Here is a 22,920-nt window from a genome sequence, read left to right as displayed (position 1 = left end):
GGATACAGGCCCACAGCAGGACACAGCCCCACAGCAGGACACAGGCCCAACAGCAGGACACAGGCCCAACAGCAGGATACAGGCCCACAGCAGGACACAGCCCCACAGCAGGATACAGGCCCACAGCAGGACACAGGCCCAACAGCAGGACACAGGCCCAACAGCAGGATACAGGCCCACAGCAGGACACAGCCCCACAGCAGGACACAGGCCCAACAGCAGGACACAGGCCCAGCAGCAGGACACAGGCCCACAGCAGGACACAGCCCCACAGCAGGACACAGGCCCACAGCAGGACACAGGCCCACAGCAGGACACAGGCCCAACAGCAGGACACAGGCCCAACAGCAGGATACAGGCCCACAGCAGGACACAGCCCCACAGCAGGACACAGGCCCAACAGCAGGACACAGGCCCAACAGCAGGATACAGGCCCACAGCAGGACACAGGCCCACAGCAGGACACAGCCCCACAGCAGGACACAGGCCCACAGCAGGGTACAGTAGGGTACAGGCCCACAGCAGGGTACAGGCCCAACAGCAGGGCACAGCCCCACAGCAGGACACAGGCCCAACAGCAGGACACAGGCCCAACAGCAGGACACAGGCCCAACAGCAGGATACAGGCCCACAGCAGGACACAGCCCCACAGCAGGACACAGGCCCAACAGCAGGACACAGGCCCAACAGCAGGATACAGGCCCACAGCAGGACACAGGCCCACAGCAGGACACAGCCCCACAGCAGGACACAGGCCCACAGCAGGGTACAGTAGGGTACAGGCCCACAGCAGGGTACAGGCCCAACAGCAGGGCACAGCCCCACAGCAGGGCACAGCCCCACAGCAGGACACAGACCCACAGCACGGTACAGGCCCACAGTAGGACACAGGCCCAACAGCAGGACACAGGCCCAACAGCAGTACACAGGCCCCACAGCAGGACACAGACCCAACAGCAGGACGCAGGCCCACAGCAGGACACAGCCCGACAGCAGGACACAGGCCCAACAGCAGGACACAGGCTCACAGCACGGTACAGGCCCACAGCAGGACACAGGCCCAACAGCAGTACACAGGCCCCACAGCAGGACACAGACCCAACAGCAGGATACAGGCCCACAGCAGGACACAGCCCCACAGCAGGACACAGGCCCAACAGCAGGACACAGGCCCAAGAGCAGGATACAGGCCCACAGCAGGACACAGCCCCACAGCAGGACACAGGCCCACAGCAGGACACAGGCCCAACAGCAGGACACAGGTCCACAGCAGGACACAGGCCCAACAGCAGGACACAGGCCCACAGCAGGACACAGGCCCACAGCAGGACACAGGCCCAACACCAGGACACAGCCCCACAGCAGGACACAGGCCCACAGCAGGACACAGGCCCATAAGCAGGAAACAGGCCCACAGCAGGACACAGGCCCAACAGCAGGACACAGGCCCACAGCAGGACACAGGCCCAACAGCAGGACACAGGCCCACAGCAGGACACAAGCCCAACAGCAGGACACAAGCCCCACAGCAGGACATAGGCCCACAGGAGGACACAGGCCCACAGCAGGGTACAGTAGGGTACAGGCCCACAGCAGGACACAGGCCCAACAGCAGGACACAGGCCCCACAGCAGGACATAGGCCCACAGCAGGACACAGGCCCAACAGCAGGACATAGGCCCACAGCAGGACACAGGCCCACAGCAGGGTACAGTGGGGTACAGGCCCACAGCAGGACACAGGCCCAACAGCAGGACACAGGCCCAACAGCAGGATACAGGCCCACAGCAGGACACAGCCCCACAGCAGGACACAGGCCCAACAGCAGGACACAGGCCCAACAGCAGGACACAGGCCCACAGCAGGACACAGGCCCAACAGCAGGACACAGGCCCACAGCAGGACACAGGCCCACAGCAGGACACAGCCCCACAGCAGGACACAGGCCCAACAGCAGGACACAGGCCCAACAGCACGACACAGGCCCCACAGCAGGGTACAGGCCCACAGCAGCGTACAGCACGGTACAGGCCCCACAGCAGGATACAGGCCCACAGCAGGACACAGGCCCCACAGCAGGACAAAGGCCCCACAGCAGGACACAGGCCCACAGCAGGATACAGGCCCACAGCAGGGTACAGGCCCACAGCAGCGTACAGCACGGTACAGGCCCCACAGCAGGATACAGGCCCACAGCAGGACACAGGCCCAACAGCAGGACACAGGCCCCACAGCAGGACACAGGCCCCACAGCAGAACACAGGCCCACAGCAGGATACAGGCCCACAGCAGGGTACAGGCCCACAGCAGCGTACAGCACGGTACAGGCCCCACAGCAGGATACAGGCCCACAGCAGGACACAGGCCCAACAGCAGGACACAGGCCCAACAGCAGGATACAGGCCCACAGCAGGACACAGCCCCACAGCAGGACACAGGCCCAACAGCAGGACACAGGCCCAACAGCAGGATACAGGCCCACAGCAGGACACAGCCCCACAGCAGGACACAGCCCCACAGCAGGACACAGGCCCACAGCAGGACACAGGCCCAACAGCAGGACACAGGCCCAACAGCAGGACACAGGCCCAACAGCAGGACACAGGCCCACAGCAGGACACAGCCCCACCGGCAGGACACAGGCCCAACGGCAGGACACAGGCCCAACGGCAGGACACAGCCCCACGGCAGGACACAGGCCCACGGCAGGACACATACCCAACAGCAGGATACAGGCCCACAGCAGGACACAGCCCCACAGCAGGACACAGGCCCAACAGCAGGACACAGGCCCAACAGCAGGATACAGGCCCGCAACAGGGTACAGGCCCCACAGCAGGACACAGGCCCCACAGCAGGACACAGGCCCAACAGCAGGACACAGCCCCACAGCAGGACACAGGCCCACAGCAGGACACAGCCCCACAGCAGGACACAGCCGCACAGCAGGACACAGCCCCACAGCAGGACACAGGCCCAACAGCAGGACACAGGCCCAACAGCAGGACACAGCCCCACAGCAGGACACAGCCCCACAGCAGGACACAGGCTCACAGCACGGTACAGGCTCACAGCACGGTACAGGCCCAACAGCAGTACACAGGCCCCACAGCAGGACACAGACCCAACAGCAGGATACAGGCCCACAGCAGGACACAGCCCCACAGCAGGACACAGGCCCAACAGCAGGATACAGGCCCAACAGCAGGACACAGGCCCACAGCAGGACACAGCCCCACAGCAGGACACAGGCCCAACAGCAGTATACAGGCCCAACAGCAGGACACAGGCCCACAGCAGGGTACAGGCCCACAGCAGGACACAGACCCTACAGCAGGACACAGACCCAACAGCAGGATACAGGCCCACAGCAGGACACAGCCCCACAGCAGGGTACAGGCCCACAGCAGGACACAGCCCCACAGCAGGACACAGGCCCAACAGCAGGACACAGGCCCACAGCAGGACACAGCCCCACAGCAGGACACAGGCCCAACAGCAGGACACAGGCCCAACAGCAGGACACAGGCCCACAGCAGGACACAGCCCCACAGCAGGGTACAGGCCCACAGCAGGACACAGCCCCACAGCAGGACACAGGCCCAACAGCAGGACACAGGCCCAACAGCAGGACACAGGCCCACAGCAGGACACAGCCCCACAGCAGGACACAGGCCCAACAGCAGGACACAGGCCCAACAGCAGGATACAGGCCCAACAGCAGGACACAGGCCCACAGCAGGACACAGGCCCAACAGCAGGACACAGGCCCAACAGCAGGACACAGGCCCAACAGCAGGATACAGCCCCACAGCAGGACACAGCCCCACAGCAGGATGCAGGCCCAACAGCAGGACGCAGGCCCAACAGCAGGACGCAGGCCCACAGCAGGACGCAGGCCCACAGCAGGACGCAGGCCCACAGCAGGACGCAGGCCCAACAGCAGGACGCAGGCCCACGGCAGGACGCAGGCCCACGGCAGGACGCAGGCCCACGGCAGGACGCAGGCCCAACAGCAGGACGCAGGCCCAACAGCAGGACGCAGACCCAACAGCAGGACGCAGGCCCAACAGCAGGACGCAGGCCCAACAGCAGGACGCAGACCCAACAGCAGGACACAGGCCCAACAGCAGGACACAGGCCCAACAGCAGGACACAGGCCCACAGCAGGACACAGACCCAACAGCAGGTCACAGACCCAACAGCAGGACACAGACCCAACAGCAGGACACAGACCCACAGCACGGTACAGGCCCACAGCAGGGTACAGTAGGGTACAGGCCCACAGCAGGACACAGGCCCAACAGCAGGACACAGGCCCAACAGCAGGATACAGGCCCACAGCAGGACACAGCCCCACAGCAGGACACAGGCCCACAGCAGGACACAGGCCCAACAGCAGGACACAGGCCCACAGCAGGACACAGGCCCAACAGCAGCGTACAGCACGGTACAGGCCCACAGCAGGACACAGGCCCACAGCAGGATACAGGCCCACAGCAGGACACAGGCCCAACAGCAGGACACAGGCCCAACAGCAGGACACAGGCCCACAGCAGGACACAGGCCCAACAGCAGGACACAGGCCCACAGCAGGACACAGGCCCAACAGCAGGACACAGGCCCACAGCAGGACACAGGCCCAACAGCAGGATACAGGCCCACAGCAGGACACAGGCCCAACAGCAGGACATAGGCCCACAGCAGGACACAGGCCCACAGCAGGACACAGGCCCACAGCAGGGTACAGTAGGGTACAGGCCCACAGCAGGACACAGGCCCAACAGCAGGACACAGGCCCACAGCAGGACACAGGCCCAACAGCAGGATACAGGCCCACAGCAGGACACAGGCCCAACAGCAGGACATAGGCCCACAGCAGGACACAGGCCCACAGCAGGGTACAGTAGGGTACAGGCCCACAGCAGGATACAGGCCCACAGCAGGACACAGCCCCACAGCAGGACACAGGCCCAACAGCAGGACACAGGCCCAACAGCAGGATACAGGCCCACAGCAGGACACAGCCCCACAGCAGGATACAGGCCCACAGCAGGACACAGCCCCGCAGCAGGACACAGGCCCACAGCAGGGTACAGGCCCACAGCAGGACACAGCCCCACAGCAGGATACAGGCCCGCAGCAGGGTACAGGCCCACAGCAGCGTACAGTAGGGTACAGGCCCACAGCAGGACACAGGCCCAACAGCAGGACACAGGCCCACAGCAGGACACAGCCCCACAGCAGGACACAGGCCCACAGCAGGACACAGGCCCAACAGCAGGACACAGGCCCACAGCAGGACACAGCCCCACAGCAGGACACAGGCCCACAGCAGGACACAGGCCCAACAGCAGGATACAGACCCAACAGCAGGATACAGACCCACAGCACGGTACAGGCCCACTGCAGGACACAGGCCCAACAGCAGTACACAGGCCCCACAGCAGGATACAGACCCTGTGGGGGCTGCCTTCCTATCATGGCAGGTCTGGGCACCATGACCCACTTTACCTTAGGGTCAGCATCTTGCCCCTTTGTACCTGTAGCCCTGGCTTTTGAGTCTGTGTCTCCATGGCTGACTCCCTCTTTTTAGGTCCAAGATCAGGGAACATAGCATCAGCCCCTGAGACCTGGCAGCACCAGGCCCTCTTCAGGTCTTGGGCTGCAGGGGTGGAGGAAGAGACCCCGGCCTGATGGGAGGATGAATCCCTAGAGCTAGCCTGTCTGTAGACTCACCTGTGTTCTTGCCGGTTTTCAGGTCCTTGTCATGCCCAGCCTCAGAACTCGCCGTGAGGAGGCAGAGATGGAGCTCTCAGCTCCAGGACCATCCCCTTGGACCCCTGCAGCCCAGGCCCGTGTGAGTGATGCTCCTGCTGTGACCCACCCTGGATCTGCAGCCTGTGGTACCCCCTGCTGTAGTGATACTGAGCTGGAAGCCATCTGCCCTCACTATCAGCAGCCAGGTACTTTAAGAACAGTTCTCCGCTGGTGCCCTTATTCTGGGGAAGTGATGTCCATGGAACCCAGTGCTTACCCCTAGGAGGCATCTGTGTCATCACAGGTGGGGAGGGTGAGGGGGTACTCTGACTCAAGGAGCCAAGGCTGGATGTCAGCAAGGAAGTTAACCTAGCCTGGCCCCTGGCACCTTGAGCAGAACTGTGATTTCCCCACTTGACACAAAGAGGTATGACATGATGGCCACCAGCGTCCTTTGATTTGCCCTATACTCCTGACCCCTTCCCAATTCAACAAACAGGCTGGTGGCAGCCCTCTCCCCTCAGGACTCTACTCTGGTCCAGGGCTTTGTACTGTGGTTACCCATACAGTTGGCCATCTAAAGCCTAGGAAGAAAAGCTGAGGAGTTTCTTGTGGGGAAATAAAGGCATTCAAAAGCACCCTTGGCCCGGGTGTGGTGGCTCATACCTATAATCTGAGCACTTTGAGAGGCCAAGGCAGGAGGATTGTATGAGGCCAGGAGTTCAGGACCAGCCAGTATAACGTGGCAAGACCCTATCTCTACTAAAAAATTAAGAAAGGCTGGGTGTGATGACTCTCGCCTGTAATCCCAGCACTTTGGGAGGCCGAGGTGGGTGGATTGCTTGAGGCCAGGAGTTCGAGACAAGCATGGCTAACATGGTAAAACCCTGTCTCTACTAAAAGTACAAAAATTAGCCAGGTGTGGTGGCACATACCTGTAATCCCAGCTACTTGGAAGGGTGAAGCACAAGAATTGCTTGAACCTGGTAGGCAGGGGTTGCAGTGAGCTAAGATCATGCCACTGCACTCTAGCCTGGGCAACTGGAGTGAGGCTCTGTCTCAGAAAATAATAAATAAATTTGAAAAAAAAAAAAAAGCACCTATATATTTTGGGGAATCCAGGAAGTCACATGCATGCCCAGGACTGGGTGTGTGCTCAGAAAAGACCTGTTAAGACCATAAGCTTTCTCAAGAACTTTGTCTAATCTCTAGGCTCAGTGAAGGCAGTCAACTCAGAAAGAGTTGTAAACAGTGTTTAAAAAGTACCCCAACACAGAGTCAATCCACAAAGACTGGGAGAAGTGTTTTGTTTTGGTTTTTCTCTTGATAAAATCTCTGTCGAAACACTAGTTGAACACAAGCTAAAGAAAAAGACTTCAGTGACTGTACTCGACAAACAATAGTCTTTGCAAAAATAGTTTGGAAAAGTCACTAAATGAACATGTGACTCTAGTCTTCAACAATCAAAAACAGCAAAGCCTGGTGGGGGGATACCACGTTTTAATATTCAGTTGTGCAGTTTTTAACAAAGCAAAAATCATGAAGCATATAACGAAGCAAAAAAATATGTCCCATTCAAAGGAAAAAAGTAAACTGACAGAAAGTGTCCTGGAGAAAGCACAGACATTGGACTTAAGTAGACAAAAACTTCAAATCAACTGCCTCAGATATGCTCAGAGAGGTGAAAGAAACCATAGAGAACTAGGCTGGGCATGGTGGCTCACACCTGTAACCCAGCACCACGGTGGCTCACACCTGTCATCCCAGCACCACGGTGGCTCACGCCTGTAACCCAGCACCACGGTGGCTCACACCTGTCATCCCAGCACCACGGTGGCTCACGCCTGTAACCCAGCACCACGGTGGCTCACACCTGTCATCCCAGCACCACGGTGGCTCACACCTGTCATCCCAGCACCACGGTGGCTCACGCCTGTCATCCCAGCACCACGGTGGCTCACGCCTGTCATCCCAGCACCACGGTGGCTCACGCCTGTCATCCCAGCACCACGGTGGCTCACGCCTGTAACCCAGCACCACGGTGGCTCACGCCTGTCATCCCAGCACCACGGTGGCTCACACCTGTCATCCCAGCACCACGGTGGCTCACACCTGTCATCCCAGCACCACGGTGGCTCACGCCTGTAACCCAGCACCACGGTGGCTCACGCCTGTCATCCCAGCACCACGGTGGCTCACGCCTGTCATCCCAGCACCACGGTGGCTCATGCCTGTCATCCCAGCACTTTGGGAGGCTGAGGCAGGCGGATCACGAGGTCAGGAGATCAAGACCATCCTGGCTAACATGGTGAAACCCCATCTCTACTAAAAATACAAATAAATTAGCTGGGCATGGTGGCGGGCACCTGTAGTCCCAGCTACTCTGAAGACTGAGGCAGGAGAATGGCATGAACCCAGGAGGCAGAGCTTGCAGTGAGCTGAGATCACACCACTGCACTCCAGCGTGGGTGACAGAGTGAGACTCCGTCTCAAGAAAAAAAAAAAGAAAAAAAAAACCATAGAGAAGTAAAAGAACCAGGAAAATGATGTGCGAACAAAATGAAAATATCAATAAGAAATACAAATTGTAAAAGAAACATAGAAAGTCTGGAACTAAAAAATGAAGTGGAAATTTTGCTAGAGGGTTTCAGCAGTAGATTTGAGCAGGCAGAAAAATCGGGAAACTTGAAGATAGGATAATTGGAATCATTCAGTCTGAGGAGAAAAAAGATCTAAGAAAAGTGAACTTAATGGCTGGGCGTGGTGGCTCACGCCTGTAACCCAGCACCACGGTGGCTCACGCCTGTCATCCCAGCACTTTGGGAGGCTGAGGCAAGCAGATCACTTGAGGTCAGGAGATCGAGAGCATCTTGGCCAACGTGGTGAAACCCTGTCTCTCCTAAAACTACAAAAATCAGCTAGGCGTGGTGATGCATGCCTGTAGTCCCAGCTACTCTGGAGGCTGAGGCAGGAGAATCGCTTGAACCCAGGAGGCGGAGGTTGCATTGAGCCGAAATCGTGCCACTGTACTCCAGCCTGGGTGATGGAGTGAGACTCTGTCTCAAAAAAAAAAGAAAAAAGAAAAGTGAACTTAATGGACCATGAGACACCATCAAGTAGACCAACATGCATAGTAGGGATGTTCAAGAAGGAAAAGAGTAGAGAAGGGGATGGAAAAAATATTTGAAGAAATAATGGCTGAGAGTATCCCCAATGTGATGAAAGACATGTCTACACACACAAGCAGTTCAACAAACTGAGTAGAGTCTATTTAAAGAGATCCACACCAGGTCTCTTTCTAATCAAACTGTTGAAATACAAGGAATCTTGAAAGCAGCAAGAGAGGAGACCTATCCCTGAACAAGGGGTTCTGGGTAAGATTTCTAGCCAGTTTTTCATCAGAACCCATGGAGGTCAGAAGGCAGTGGGACGGGTTAGTTAAACTGCTAAGAGGGGGAAAAAAACCTGTCAACTAAGAATTCTGTTATCTGGCAAAATTATTCTTCAAAATGAAGGAGAAATTAAAACATATCCAGGTAGATAAAAGCTGAGGAAGCTTGTTACAAAGAGACTGTCCCACAAGGAATGCTTTTAAAGGGAGTCCTAAAGGTTGAAATGAAAGAACACTAGACGGGGACTCAAAGCCATACAAAAATAAAGACCTCCAGTAAAAGTAACTACACAGGTAAGCATAAAAGTTAGTATCCCTATATTTTGGTTTCTAAGTACACTTTGTATTAAGTTGGTGCAAAATTAATTGTGGTTTTTGCCATTACATATTTCCTAAGTGATCTAAAGAACAAATGCATAAAAGGTCTGCATTATAAGTCTATGTTTTTTACCCCACTATGTATAAAGATGTAATCTGTGATGACAACAACATAAGGGGGGTAACATCTGTAGAGAAGCAGAGATTTTGTGTTACTGAGACTAAACTGGTATCAGTTGTTTTAGGATGTTAGAACGTTCATTGCAATCATCATGGTAATCAGTAAGAAAATATCTTAAAAATGGGCTTGACGCAGTGGCTCACACCTGTAATCGCAGCACTTTGGGAGGCCAAGGCAGGCAGATCACCTGAGGTCAGGAGTTCGAGACCAGCCTGGCCAACATGGTGAAACCCTGTCTCTACTAAAAATACAAAAATTAGCTGGGCATGGTGGTGGGCACCTGTAATCCCAGCTACTCAGGAGGCTGAAGCAGGAGAATTGCTTGAACCCAGGAGGCAGAGGTTGAACTCAGGCAGAGGCATGAGATTGTGCCACTGCATTCCAGCCTGGGTGACAGAGCAAAACTCCACCTCAAAAAAAAATCTTAAAAATGGGCCAGGCATGGTGGCTCACGCCTGTAATCCCAGCACTTTGGGAGGCTGAGGCGGGCAGATCACAAGGTCAGGAGATCGAGACCATCCTGGCTAACACAGTGAAACCCCGTCTCTACTAAAAATACAAAAAAATTAGCCAGGCATGGTAGTGGGCACCTGTAGTCCCAGCTACTTGGGAGGCTGAGGCAGGAGAATGGCGTGAACCCAGGAGACGGAGCTTGCAATGAGCCAAGATCGCGCCACTGCACTCCAGCCTGGGAGACAGAGCGAGACTCCGTCTCAAAAAAAAAAAAAAAAATCTTAAAAATGGACACAAGAGGCCAGGCGCGGTGGCTCACGCCTGTAATCCCAGCACTTTGGGGGCTGAGGTGGGCAGATCATGAGGTCAGGAGATTGAGACCATCCTGGCTAACACAGTGAAACCCCATCTCTACTAAAAATACAAAAAATTAGCCGGGCACGATGGCACCCACCTGTAGTCCCAGCTACTTGGGAGGCTGAGGCAGGAGAATCCCTTGAACCTGGGAGGCAGAGGTTGCAGTAAGCTGAGACCATGCCACTGCACTCCAGCCTGGGTGACAGCGAGACTGTCTCAAAAAAAAAAAAATGGACACAAGAAGTAAGGCAAGAATTAAAATGGTACACTACAAAAAAGGTAATACATAAGAATACAGCAGTAGAGGAACTGAGGAACAAAAAGGTAAAAGATTTATCAAAAATAAATAAAATGGCAGAAGTCCTTCCTTTTCAGTAATTACATGTGAAGTCTCCAGTCAAAAGGCAAATATTGACAGAATGTGTAAGAAAGCATGGTCCAACTATATGCCACAAGAGGCTTTAGATTCAAAGACACAATAAGTTTAAAGTGAAAGGTGGAAAAATATTCCATGCAGAGAATAACCAAAAGAGAGTTGGGGTGACTATACCAATATTAGACAAAATAGATGACAAATAAGGACAGTATGTATTTATAAAAGGGCAGAGTCATCAAGAAGATATGGCAATTATAAGCAGATGCACATCAAAAAAAAGAGCTCCAAACTGTCTGAAACAGACATAGACAGATTGGAAGGGAGAAATAGCTCTATAGTCATAGAGACTTCAGTACTCCACTTTGAAAAGTGGATAGAACATCTAGACAGAAGATCATTAAGGAAACGGGATTTGAATAGCGTTATAAACCGACTAGACCTAATGGACATCACTGTGATCTAAACGTGCCCCTCCCCCAACCCCTCCCCTCTCCATTCACATCTTGAAATCTAATCTGCAGTGTGTTGTTATTAAGAGGTGGGGCCTTTGGGAGGTGACTGGGTCATGAGAGCAGAGCCCTGTGAATGGCATTATCTCCTTATAAGAGGCCTGAGGGAGCTTGTTAGCTTCTTTTCTTGCCCTTCTACCATGTGAATACACATAGAAGGCAATACCTAGGAGGAACCAGCTCTCATCAGGCAGTGAATCCACTGGCGCCTTGATCTTGAACTTCCCAGCCTCCAGAACTGTGAGCAATAAATTTCTGTTGTTTATAAATTACCCAGTCTAATGTATCTTGTTACAGTAGCCCAAATGGGCTAAGACAGAAGTATATAAAATACTCCATTCAGAAAGAAGATATACATTCTTCTCAAGTGTACATGTAACACAAACCATATGTTAGACCACAAAACAAGTCTCAATAAATTTAAAAAGATTGGAATTACACAAAGTGTCTTCTCTGACCAGCAACAGCGGGGAAACTGGAAAGTTTACAAATGTATAGAAATAAAACAACCAATGGATCAAAGATGAAATCAGACAGTTAGACAATACCTGCAGATGAATGAAAACACAACATACCAAAACTTATGGGATGCAGTGAGGGCAATGTCAAAAGGGAAATTTATAGCAGCAAACACCCTTGTTGAAAAGGAAGAGAGAGGCCAGGTGTGATTGGGAGGCTGAGGTGGGTGGATCGCTTAAGCCCAGAAGTTCGAGACCAGCCTGGGGAACATGGTTGAGACCCCGTCTCTACTAAGAATACAGAAAATTAGCTGGGCGTGGTTGCTTGTGCTTGTAGTCCTAGTTACTTGGGAGGCTGAGGTAGGAAGATCACCTAAGCTTAGGAAGTTGAGGCTGCAGTGAGCTGAGATCATGCCACTGCATTCCAGCCTGAGCAATGAGAGAGAGACCCTGTCTCAAAAAAAAAAAAAAAAAAGGAAAGAAAAATATAAGTCAGATTTAAAAGTATAAATCTTTTAAAGGACTATAAAAGAAGAGCAAATAAAATCCAAAGCTAGCAGCAGGAAGAAAAAAGAAGGATTAGAACAGTGTTAAATGAAATAGAGTAGAAAATAGAATCAACAAAATCAAACGTTGCTTTTGTGAAAAGATAAAGTTGATAAACCTTTACTTAGATTGATTAAATAAAAAGACACAAATAACTAAAATCAGAAGTGGAAGTGGGAACATTACTAGTGACTTTTTATTTTTATTTACAAAAATAAAAAATATTGTGACTAATTGTACACCAACAAATTAGATAACCCAGATGAAAGGGACAAATCAATAGAAACACACAAATTCCTAAAACTGACTCAAGCATAGGTAGAAAATCAGAACAGACCTCTAACAGAGATTGAGTTAGTAATAAAAACTCCCAATAAAATAAAGTCCAGGACCACAATGGCTTTTTTTTTTTTTTTGAGACGGAGTCTCACTCTGTTCCTCAGGCTGGAGTGCAGTGGCACAATCTCAGTTCACTGTGACCTCTGCCACCTGGGTTCAAGCAATTCTCCTGTCTCAGCCTCCTGAGTAGCTGGGACTACAGGCACGTGCCACTATGCCCAGCTAATTTTTTGTATTTTTAGTAGAGACCGTGTTCCCCAGGCTGGTCTCAAACTCCTGAGCTCAGGCAATCCACCCGCCTCGGCCTCCCAGAGTGCTAGGATTACAGACTGAGCAACCACGCCTGGCCCACAATGGATTTAAAGGTGAATTTAATGAATTAATACCAAACCTTCGCAAACTCTTGCAAAGGAGGAGAGAACACTTCCTAATTCTACAAGGTCAACATTACACTGATTCCAAAGCCAGATAAAGATATGGCTTGAAGACAAGAAAAGAAAATTACAAACCAATATCCTTTATGGCTAGAGATATAAAACTCCCAACAAAGAAATAGAAAACTGAATCCAATAGCATATGACCAAGTGGGATTTAACCCAGGATATAAGGGTGGTTCGACATAAGAAAACCTAGTGTTGTAATTCATCACATTAATAGAATGAAGGAGAAAAACTATGATCATCTCAATTTATGCAAATAAAACATTTGACAAAATCTAACACTTCCACAGTTAAAAAAAAAAGCATTCATAAAACTTGTCATAGAAGGGGACCTCCTGAACATGATAAAGGGCATTTGTGAAACCCTCAAGCTGACATCATACACAGTCAAGCTGACATCATACACAGTCAAGCTGACATCATACACAGTCAAGCTGACATCATACACAGTCAAGCTGACATCATACACAGTCAAGCTGACATCATACACAGTCAAGCTGACATCATACACAGTCAAGCTGACATCATACACAGTCAAGCTGACATCATACACAGTCAAGCTGACATCATACACAGTCAAGCTGACATCATAGTCAAGCTGACATCATACACAGTCAAGCTGACATCATACACAGTCAAGCTGACATCATACACAGTCAAGCTGACATCATACACAGTCAAGCTGACATCATACACAGTCAAGCTGACATCATACACAGTCAAGCTGACATCATACACAGTCGTGAAGAACAAAACTTTTCCCCTAAGGTCAGCAACAAGACAAACGTGCCACTCTGCAGCCTTGTATTGCAAGTTCTAACCAGAGCAGTTAGTCAAGAAAAAGAAATAAAAGACATCCAGTTGGGAAATGAAGTAAAATTCTTTTTCCATAAGATGTGACTCCGTATATATGAAATCCCAGAGAATCCACAAAAAAGCTACTAGAGGTAATAAACAAACCCAGCAAAGTTGCAGCAACTGATCAACACACAAAGTCAGTTGTTTCTGTATACCAGCCATGAACAGTGTGAAAAGGAAATTAAGGAAGGAATTCCATATACAATAGCATCAATAGGAAAAATTAAAACCTAGGACTAAATTTGACCAAGGAGATTTAAGACTTGTTCACTGAAAACTGCAAAATATTGTGGAAAGGAATTAAAGAAATCACAAATAAATAGAAGGCATCATGTGTTCATGAATTGGAAGACAATATTAATCATCAAAACTACCTACAGTGTTCTACAGATTCAACGCCATTCCTATCAAAATTACAATGGCCATTTTTTGCAGAAACAAAAGACAATCCTCAAATTCATATGAAGTTACAAAGAGCCCTGGGTAGCCAAAACAATCATGAAAAATAACGTCAGAGGACTTAGACTTTCCACTTTCAAAACTTGCTACAAAGCTGCAGTAATCAAAACAATGTGGTACTGGCACAAAGACATACAGACTAGTGGAATCAGATTGAGAGTCCAGAAATAAATGCATACATATGTGGCAGGTGGATTTTCAACAAGGGTACCAAGTCCTTTCAATCAATGAGAAAAGATAGCCCTTCTGCAAATGGTGCTGGGACAAGTAGATATCCAAATGTAAAAGAATGAAGTTGGGGCCGGATGTGGTGGCTCATGCCTGTAATCCCAGCACTTTGGGAGTCCAAGGTGAGAGGATCGCTTGAGGCCAGGAGTTTGAGACCAGCATGGGCAACATAGCAAGACTCTGTCTCTACAAAAAAATACAAAAAAAAAAAAAAATAGCCAGGTGTGTTGGTGCCTACTCCAGGGGTGCTGAGGCAGGAGGATCACTTGAGCCCAACAGCTCAAGGCTACAGTCAGCTGTGATCACCACTGCACTCCAGCTTGAACAGCAAAGCAAGACCCTGTCCCAAAAAATGAGTGAAGGTGAACCCCTACCTTATGCCATATACAAAAATTAACTCCAAATAGATCAACAAGCTAAATATAAGAGCTAACAACTCTAAAATTCTTAGAAGAAAGTGTAGGGGTAAATCTTCCCAATCTTGGATTTGGCAGTGGATTCCTAGATATGGCACCAAAGCATGAGCAACAAAAGAAAAAAATTAATAAATTGGACTTCATCAAAATTTAAAACTTGAATATCAAAATATATTATCAAGAAAGTGAAAAGAAGCCAGGTGTGGTGGCTCAGCCTGTTATCCCAGCATTTTGGGAGGCCAAGGCAGGCAGATCACCTGATGTCAGGAGTTTCAGACCAGCCTGGCCAATATGGTGAAACCCCATCTCTACTAAAACTACAAAAATTAGCTGGGCATGGTGGCGTGTGCCCGTAGTTCCGGCTACTCTGGAGGCTTTTGCTTGAACCCAGGAGGCAGAGGTTGCAGTGAGCCAAGATCGCACCAGTGTACTCCAGCCTGGGTGACAGAGCAAGACTCTGTCTCAGAAAAAAAAAAAAGAGAGAGAGAAAGAAAGTGAAAAAAGCATCCTGCAGAATGGGGGGACATCTGCAAATCATATTTTTTATAAGGGTGTAGTATGTAGAATATATAAAGAAGTCTTACTTCTCAACAACAAAACACAAGCAACCCAATTTAAAAATGGGCAAAGGCTGGGCACGGTGGCTCACAACTGCAATCCCAGAACTTTGGGAGGCCAAGGCGGGTGGATCACTTGAGGTCAGGAGTTCAAGACCATGCTGGCCAACGTGATGAAACCCTGTCTCTACTAAAAATACAAAACTTAGCCGGGAGTGGTGACATGCACCTGTAATCCCAGCTACTCAGGAGGCGGAGGTTGCAGTGAGCCAAGATCATGCCACTGCACTCCAGCCTGGGTGACAAAGCAAGACTCTGTCTCATAAATAAATAAATAAATAAATAAAGGGCAAAGAACTTGAATAAACATTTCTCCAAAAAAAACATATGAATGGCTAACAAGCAAAAGAAAAGATGCTTAACATCATTAGTCATTAGAGAAATGCAGATCAAAACCATAATGAGATTACTATTTCACATTCATTAGGATGTCTATAATCAAAAAACCAAAAGATAAAAGAGGATGTGGAGAAACTGGTATCCTCATACATCGCTGGCTGGAATGTAAAATGGCATAACTACTCTGAAAAACAACTTGGTGGTTCCTCAAAAGTTTGAACATAGTACTACTCCTAGATATATACTCAGAATACTTGAAGACACATAAACAAGTACATGCGTATCATGTTCACAGCAGTAGTATTCATGATAGCCAAAAGGTACAAACAGCCCAGATGTCTGTCAATGGATGAATGATTAATTGTGGTGTCTACATACAAATGAATATAATTTAGCCATGAAAAGGAAGCACTGTACCTGCTACACGCGGATAAACCTCTGAGATGTGCCGAGTGAAAGAAGCCAGACGCAAAAGGTCACATACTATATAATTCCATTTGTACAAAATATCCAGAATAGGTAAATTCGTAGACACAGAATACAGATTAGTGGTTGCCAGGGCCTGGAGGGAGAGGAAGATGGGGATAAACTGCTTAATGGGTAAGAGGTTTTACTTTGGAGTGATGGGAATGTTTTGAAAATAGAGGTGGTGGTTGCATAACATTATAGATGTACTAAATGCCGCTGTTTGTTTTAGAATGATTTTATGTTATGTTAATTTCACCTCAGTAAATTTTTAAATCAAATGAAAACAACTTGCTGTAGGAGACGAAGAAGTAAGGAGCACCCCATCTGAGTGTGAGGTGCCTCTGGGGTTTGTTCAACACACAGCCCAGCCGAGGCTCTGAGGGAGGTCGTGGTGCAGCCACTGATGCGTCACAGCCACACGTGGCATTCACACAAGCATGGTTTATGACTTGGGTAATTATCCAAGCTGTTCCACAAACCTGGAGGTCACTCATCGTAAAAGTCTTTAATCATAAAGATGTGTTTCCTCTTCACAAAAGGTGTGTTTTGTTCTGGAAGGGTTCAGAGTCCTTGTCCTTTTTTCCAACTGGGTGTCAGAGTACAGTGTAAGCAACTGTATTTGCTTTCAAATCTTTTTCTTCACCTTTAAGCCCAAATTTTACTGACTTTTTAAAAAGATTTTCTTTGGCCGGGCATGGTGGCTCACACCTGTAATCCCAGCAGTCTGGGAGGCCGAGGCGGGTAGATCACCTGAGGTCAGGAGTTTGAGACCAGCCTGACCAACACAGAGAAACCCTGTCTCTACTAAAAATACAACAAAATTTAGCAGGGCATGGTGGCACATCCTTGTAATCCCAGCTACTCGGGAGGCTGAGGTAGGAGAATCACTTGAACCCAGGAGGCAGAGGTTGTGGTGAGCTGAGATGGCACCGTTGCACTCGAGCCTGGGCTATAAGAGCCAAACTCTGTCTCCAAAAAAAAAATTTTTCTTAAAGGAAAATAAAATTTTTTATTTTATATTTCCTTTCTGTAGAGGAACTCATTTTTTCCCCACAATTCTTATATTACAGAGAAGAATTACATTGAATTTAATCAGTCCAAAAAGTGATCTCTCACCCTTCTCACCTACAGAATTCACCTTTAGTTCCTGTCTCAATAAAAGACTTTGATCTATCTAAACGGTGGCTCGGACTAGACAACCCGTTCCTTATGGTCGCCATCTCCTCATCCACACCAGTGACATCTCATCTCAGCCAGAGGTCACCAAATACAGCTAGTGGGCTGGTTTTTATGTCCTGCAAGCTAAGAATGGTCTTGAGGTGTTTTTTAAGGGTTTTAAAAACAACAAAGAACACCATATGGCAGAGATCATACAGCCGTAACACCTAACACAGCTCCTCTCTGACCCTTCACAGAAGTACCTTCCTGACTCCTGTCTGTGTTGTTGCCAGAGCCTTCTTCATCCTTCCTTGGGTCACTTCTCCACACAGCCAGAAGAGGGCAAGGGTCTCCCAAGTCAGGGTCTTGGCAGGGGTGGAGGATGGGGGACAGCGAGTCCCAGGACATCTCTGTCAGGGCTGAAGACTTCTGTTCAGACCTCACCTGTCCCAGCAGCCCCCATTCCTCATTGCTCCTGGGAGCCCAGCAGCATGTAGATGCCACATTTCCCAGACACCCTCTGGAGCCAGGGCTGGGGCTTCTGACATGGAGAGCTGAAGCTCATGGGGGACATTGGGGAATCCCCTGCAGCCCATGTGGAGTGTATAACAGCAGGCCTGCCAAAGGGCAGCAGGGTGGTAAAGAAAGGCACCCACATCTGTGTGCTGGCACGTAGGGCAGCTCTGTGGGAGAGGAGAGGCCTGATCCCAGACTCCAGGAAGCAGGGAGCTGCAAGAGAGTGTTCTGGCTGAAAGTGGCACAGCACGATGTGTCTGCACCACAGGTGTCCTGTGACCCAACATGAAGTGTCACCAAGAGACACGTGGGTGCAGTGGGTAGAGGGGCAAGTCCCAGGAGGGTCGTGGTGAGAGCTGGGCCGGTTTGGATCTTCGTTGACACCACAGCTCCTTGGGAACAGACAATTCCAGACTGGAGGTGGAAATGGAATGCTGTTATGGCAGATTCTGGAAGTCCCAGACAGGGAGAGGCAGGGAGGGAGCAGAGTGGACGCCGCAAGGTGGGAGGGGCATTGGAGGGGCATCCTTCACACCCACTCAGCACTACCGACTACAGCTAGACCAGAGGTCTTCCACTTTGGGGGATGCAGTCCTGTTTCAGGGAGTGATCCAGGCTGTGGGTGACAGCCAGGGTGGGGGCGAGGAAAGTAGGTGGGGTGCTGGCATTTATGATCAGGGAAGGGCTCTCCAGCAAGGCCTGTGCAAGGGAAGTGGGTAGCACGAGGGCCATGTGGAGAGTGCTCTGGGCAAGGCAGACCCAAAGGTGGACACATCTGCCCTGCTCAGAGTATAGCAGGAGCAGAGGTAGAGGTGGGGTCTAGGAGGGCCCAGGAGGCACTGAGAGGATGTTTGAGTGCATGACGGTGCTAGGTCCGATGTCACCAGGCTGTGGGCAGGAGGGGAGGTTGGGGGCCAGGGAGGCTGCTCAGCATCCAGGTGGCAGTGTGGCCTGGGATGTCAGTTTGAATGAGAGACTCGTGACATCTTCATTTGAGTAAGGGACACAGGGACATGAGGGTTTCTTTGTTCTGCAGGTGTGAAAAGGGGAGAGGGAGATGCCGAGGTCTTTTCTGGCAGACACGGAGCTTTGTGTGCATTTCTGTCTGCAGAAAGATGACGCACATTGTTACGAGGCCAGAAGTCATCAGCAAACACCAGTCAGAATTGTGGGTTTTCAGAGGTACAGGTGGCTTTGACAGGACACAGCAGTCTCTAAAGGGTCCTCTGTTGAACAGGATGGAATCTGACATTCCACACAGGTCCCTGCCGCACAGGAGTGGTTGAATGATGCCTCCATGCAACTCAACTTACCAGGCCCTGAGAGCCAGCTGGGTTTCTTCTCTGTGTACAACGGGGTCTCTCTCCACACTAGTGACTCCTAAGACCAAGCTCAGTGCCATCAGCATGCACTGACAGAACTGGAGATAGGCTGGTAAGGCTCACACCTGGCAGTGTGGACAGAAAAAAGGGTGAAATATGTAACAGTGTAAGGAGTGGTGTGAGACGTTTTTCTGGTACGGGTGGGAGAAGTGAGAAGCACCTGGATTTGGGCTGCACTCTGAGGTAGAGCTGACAGGACTTGCCAGTGGTTTGGTGTGGGTGTCGAGGAAGAGGGGAGTCAAGGGACAGCCAGGATTTTGGCCTGAGCCAGAAGGTAGACCTCAGTAACGTTTGCTGAGATGTGGAGTCCCAGGGAGGGTGGGTCCGTGGTCATCAAGAGCTCTCACTCATCTGCAGCCCCATGCAGCCTAGTCACCCAGTGCTCCTCCCACCCCTCCCTGATGCCCTCTGATCTGGACTGCCACCCCAGAGGGTCCCCTGCTCCCCTTGCCTCCTCCACAGTTAGTGGGTGCAACTGTGACTGTCTATGTTCCTGCTCCTGCTGCAGCACTGCCTTCCAAGTGATATTCTATTTATTGTTTCAGATTGTGACACCAGGACTGAAGACAAGGAGTTTCTTCACAAGGAAGACATTCATGAAGATTTGGAATCACAGGCAGAAATATCAGAAAACTATGCTGGTGATGTTTTCCAGGTACCCAAGCTTGGAGATCTGTGTGATGATGTATCAGAAAGAGACTGGGGAGTCCCCGAAGGCAGGAGGCTGCCACAGTCCCTCTCCCAGGAGGGGGACTTCACACCAGCTGCCATGGGGCTCCTTAGGGGCCCCTTAGGGGAGAAAGATCTGGACTGTAACGGTTTTGACAGTCGCTTCAGTCTGAGCCCAAACCTGATGGCATGTCAGGAAATCCCTACAGAAGAGAGGCCACATCCATATGACATGGGTGGCCAGAGTTTCCAGCACAGTGTGGACCTAACTGGTCATGAGGGGGTTCCCACAGCTGAAAGTCCACTCATATGTAATGAGTGTGGGAAAACCTTCCGAGGAAATCCTGACCTTATTCAGCGTCAAATAGTCCACACTGGGGAGGCTTCCTTTATGTGTGATGATTGTGGGAAAACCTTCAGCCAGAACTCAGTTCTTAAAAACCGTCATCGATCTCATATGAGTGAGAAAGCCTACCAGTGCAGCGAATGTGGGAAAGCCTTCCGAGGGCACTCAGACTTTTCTAGGCATCAGAGTCACCACAGCAGTGAGAGGCCTTATACGTGTACTGAATGTGGAAAAGCCTTCAGCCAGAACTCGAGCCTTAAAAAGCACCAAAAGTCTCACATGAGTGAGAAGCCCTATGAATGCAATGAATGTGGGAAGGCTTTTAGGCGGAGCTCAAACCTCATCCAACATCAAAGGATCCATTCTGGGGAGAAACCGTATGTGTGCAGTGAGTGTGGGAAGGCCTTCAGGCGAAGCTCAAACCTCATCAAACACCACAGGACTCACACAGGAGAGAAGCCTTTTGAGTGTGGCGAGTGTGGGAAAGCCTTCAGCCAGAGTGCACACCTGAGGAAGCACCAGAGGGTCCACACTGGAGAGAAGCCTTATGAGTGTAATGATTGTGGCAAGCCCTTCAGTCGGGTCTCCAACCTCATTAAGCACCACAGGGTTCACACTGGAGAGAAGCCCTATAAGTGCAGTGACTGTGGGAAGGCGTTTAGTCAGAGCTCCAGCCTTATTCAGCATCGGCGAATTCACACTGGAGAAAAGCCTCACGTGTGTAATGTATGTGGAAAAGCCTTTAGTTATAGCTCAGTGCTCCGAAAGCACCAGATCATCCACACGGGAGAGAAGCCGTACAGATGCAGTGTCTGTGGGAAGGCCTTCAGCCACAGCTCAGCCCTCATTCAGCACCAGGGCGTGCACACAGGCGACAAGCCCTACGCCTGCCACGAGTGTGGGAAGACCTTTGGTCGCAGCTCCAACCTCATCCTTCACCAGCGAGTCCACACTGGAGAGAAGCCCTATGAATGTACTGAATGTGGAAAAACCTTCAGCCAGAGCTCAACCCTCATTCAGCATCAGAGGATTCATAATGGGCTGAAGCCCCACGAATGTAACCAGTGCGGTAAAGCCTTCAACCGAAGCTCAAATCTCATTCACCACCAGAAAGTTCATACTGGGGAAAAACCCTACACCTGTGTTGAATGTGGTAAGGGCTTCAGCCAGAGCTCACACCTCATTCAGCATCAGATAATCCACACTGGCGAGCGCCCCTACAAATGCAGTGAGTGTGGGAAAGCCTTCAGTCAGCGTTCTGTCCTCATCCAGCACCAGAGGATTCACACTGGGGTGAAGCCCTACGACTGTGCTGCTTGTGGGAAAGCCTTCAGCCAGCGATCAAAGTTGATCAAACACCAGTTGATTCACACCAGGGAATAGGCTGTTGGGCTGGCAGGAGTGAAACTGAGCATAGTTTCCTCTCCAGCTCCTCTGTGGCCATTGTCTCAGCCTCTGCCACTTCCCAGACCGAAAGCCTGGACTCAGCTCACTGCCTACATCCAGTGGCCACATAGCCTGGGACCCTCCTTTGAAACATCCTTTACAGGCTCCCTTCTCACTGCCACTGCTCTTGCCTCTTGTGATGTCTTGGGTTTGGGCTTGTTTTTACAGCTTGTGAACGGACTGCACGTTTGTTACAAGGGAGAAGATTATGGAGGCTGCATATTCATGAATAGAGTTTATTATTATAACCAAAAGTTACCAAAAAAGTAAAGTGACATTTGGTTTGAGATAACCATAGTAGTTTTTTTGATTGGTAATGAGTTGTGTGGGGTGAATTCTTTGTCACTGGCTGTAATTGATATTTTAGGTAAGTCAAGAGTTTTTCAGGTCCAATTGCTCTGTCATCTTCCCCAGAAGTGGTACCTACTCATCACCACCAATTCCCTGCCCTTCTTTGTCCCTCCTGTTCCAAAATTTGAACCCAAGGCTCCCCCACCACCCTACTTTTCCTTATACAGATCTGCAATCTGAGGTCAGCTTTCTCCTCTCACTGGTCTGCTGTGACTTAGGCCCCCATATCCTGTTCTGGGCTGCTGCACAGTTCCACATGGCTGTTCCAGCTTCTAGTTTCTGGGCCACAGAGGAAGCTCTCTCCATGCACCTCATTTTCATGCCCATGAGCTTCCAGGCTGTTTTTTCCACCTAGTAAGTGCCCTGCCTTGAGGGCCTAGCTCACTTACCCCCATCCTTAGTTCTCAGAGCTGTGCTCCTGTTCCCTGAGCAAGGAGAAAGCCCAGATGCTGAGAGGCCCCTCCCTGCTGGCCAGCAGGTCTGGCGGTGTCAGGACACAGTTTCATGGAAAACCTAGCCCTGACCTGTTTTAGATAAAA

At 50.5% G+C, this 22,920-nt stretch overlaps 1 protein-coding gene across 4 annotated transcripts in view; it reads left to right on the top strand.

The window, feature by feature from the left end:
* Nucleotides 1-22,347, top strand: part of ZNF16 (zinc finger protein 16) — a 28,048-nt gene extending 5,701 nt beyond the window's left edge. For 2 of the 4 annotated variants that reach the window (XM_024344939.3, XM_024344940.3), the window contains exons 2-3: nucleotides 5,762-5,966; nucleotides 20,115-22,322. In XM_024344939.3, the coding sequence (XP_024200707.1) occupies nucleotides 5,771-5,966; nucleotides 20,115-21,967 (2,049 nt within the window). In that variant the 5' untranslated portion in view covers nucleotides 5,762-5,770 and the 3' untranslated portion in view covers nucleotides 21,968-22,322. 4 annotated transcript variants of the gene reach the window in all.
* Nucleotides 22,348-22,920: the final 573 nt, after the last annotated feature.

The sequence above is a fragment of the Pan troglodytes genome, chromosome 7, assembly GCF_028858775.2.
Source record: "Pan troglodytes isolate AG18354 chromosome 7, NHGRI_mPanTro3-v2.0_pri, whole genome shotgun sequence".
Lineage (NCBI taxonomy): Eukaryota > Metazoa > Chordata > Mammalia > Primates > Hominidae > Pan > Pan troglodytes.
Note: the sequence above shows the minus strand (reverse complement) of the source record. Positions and strands in the feature narration are given on the sequence as shown.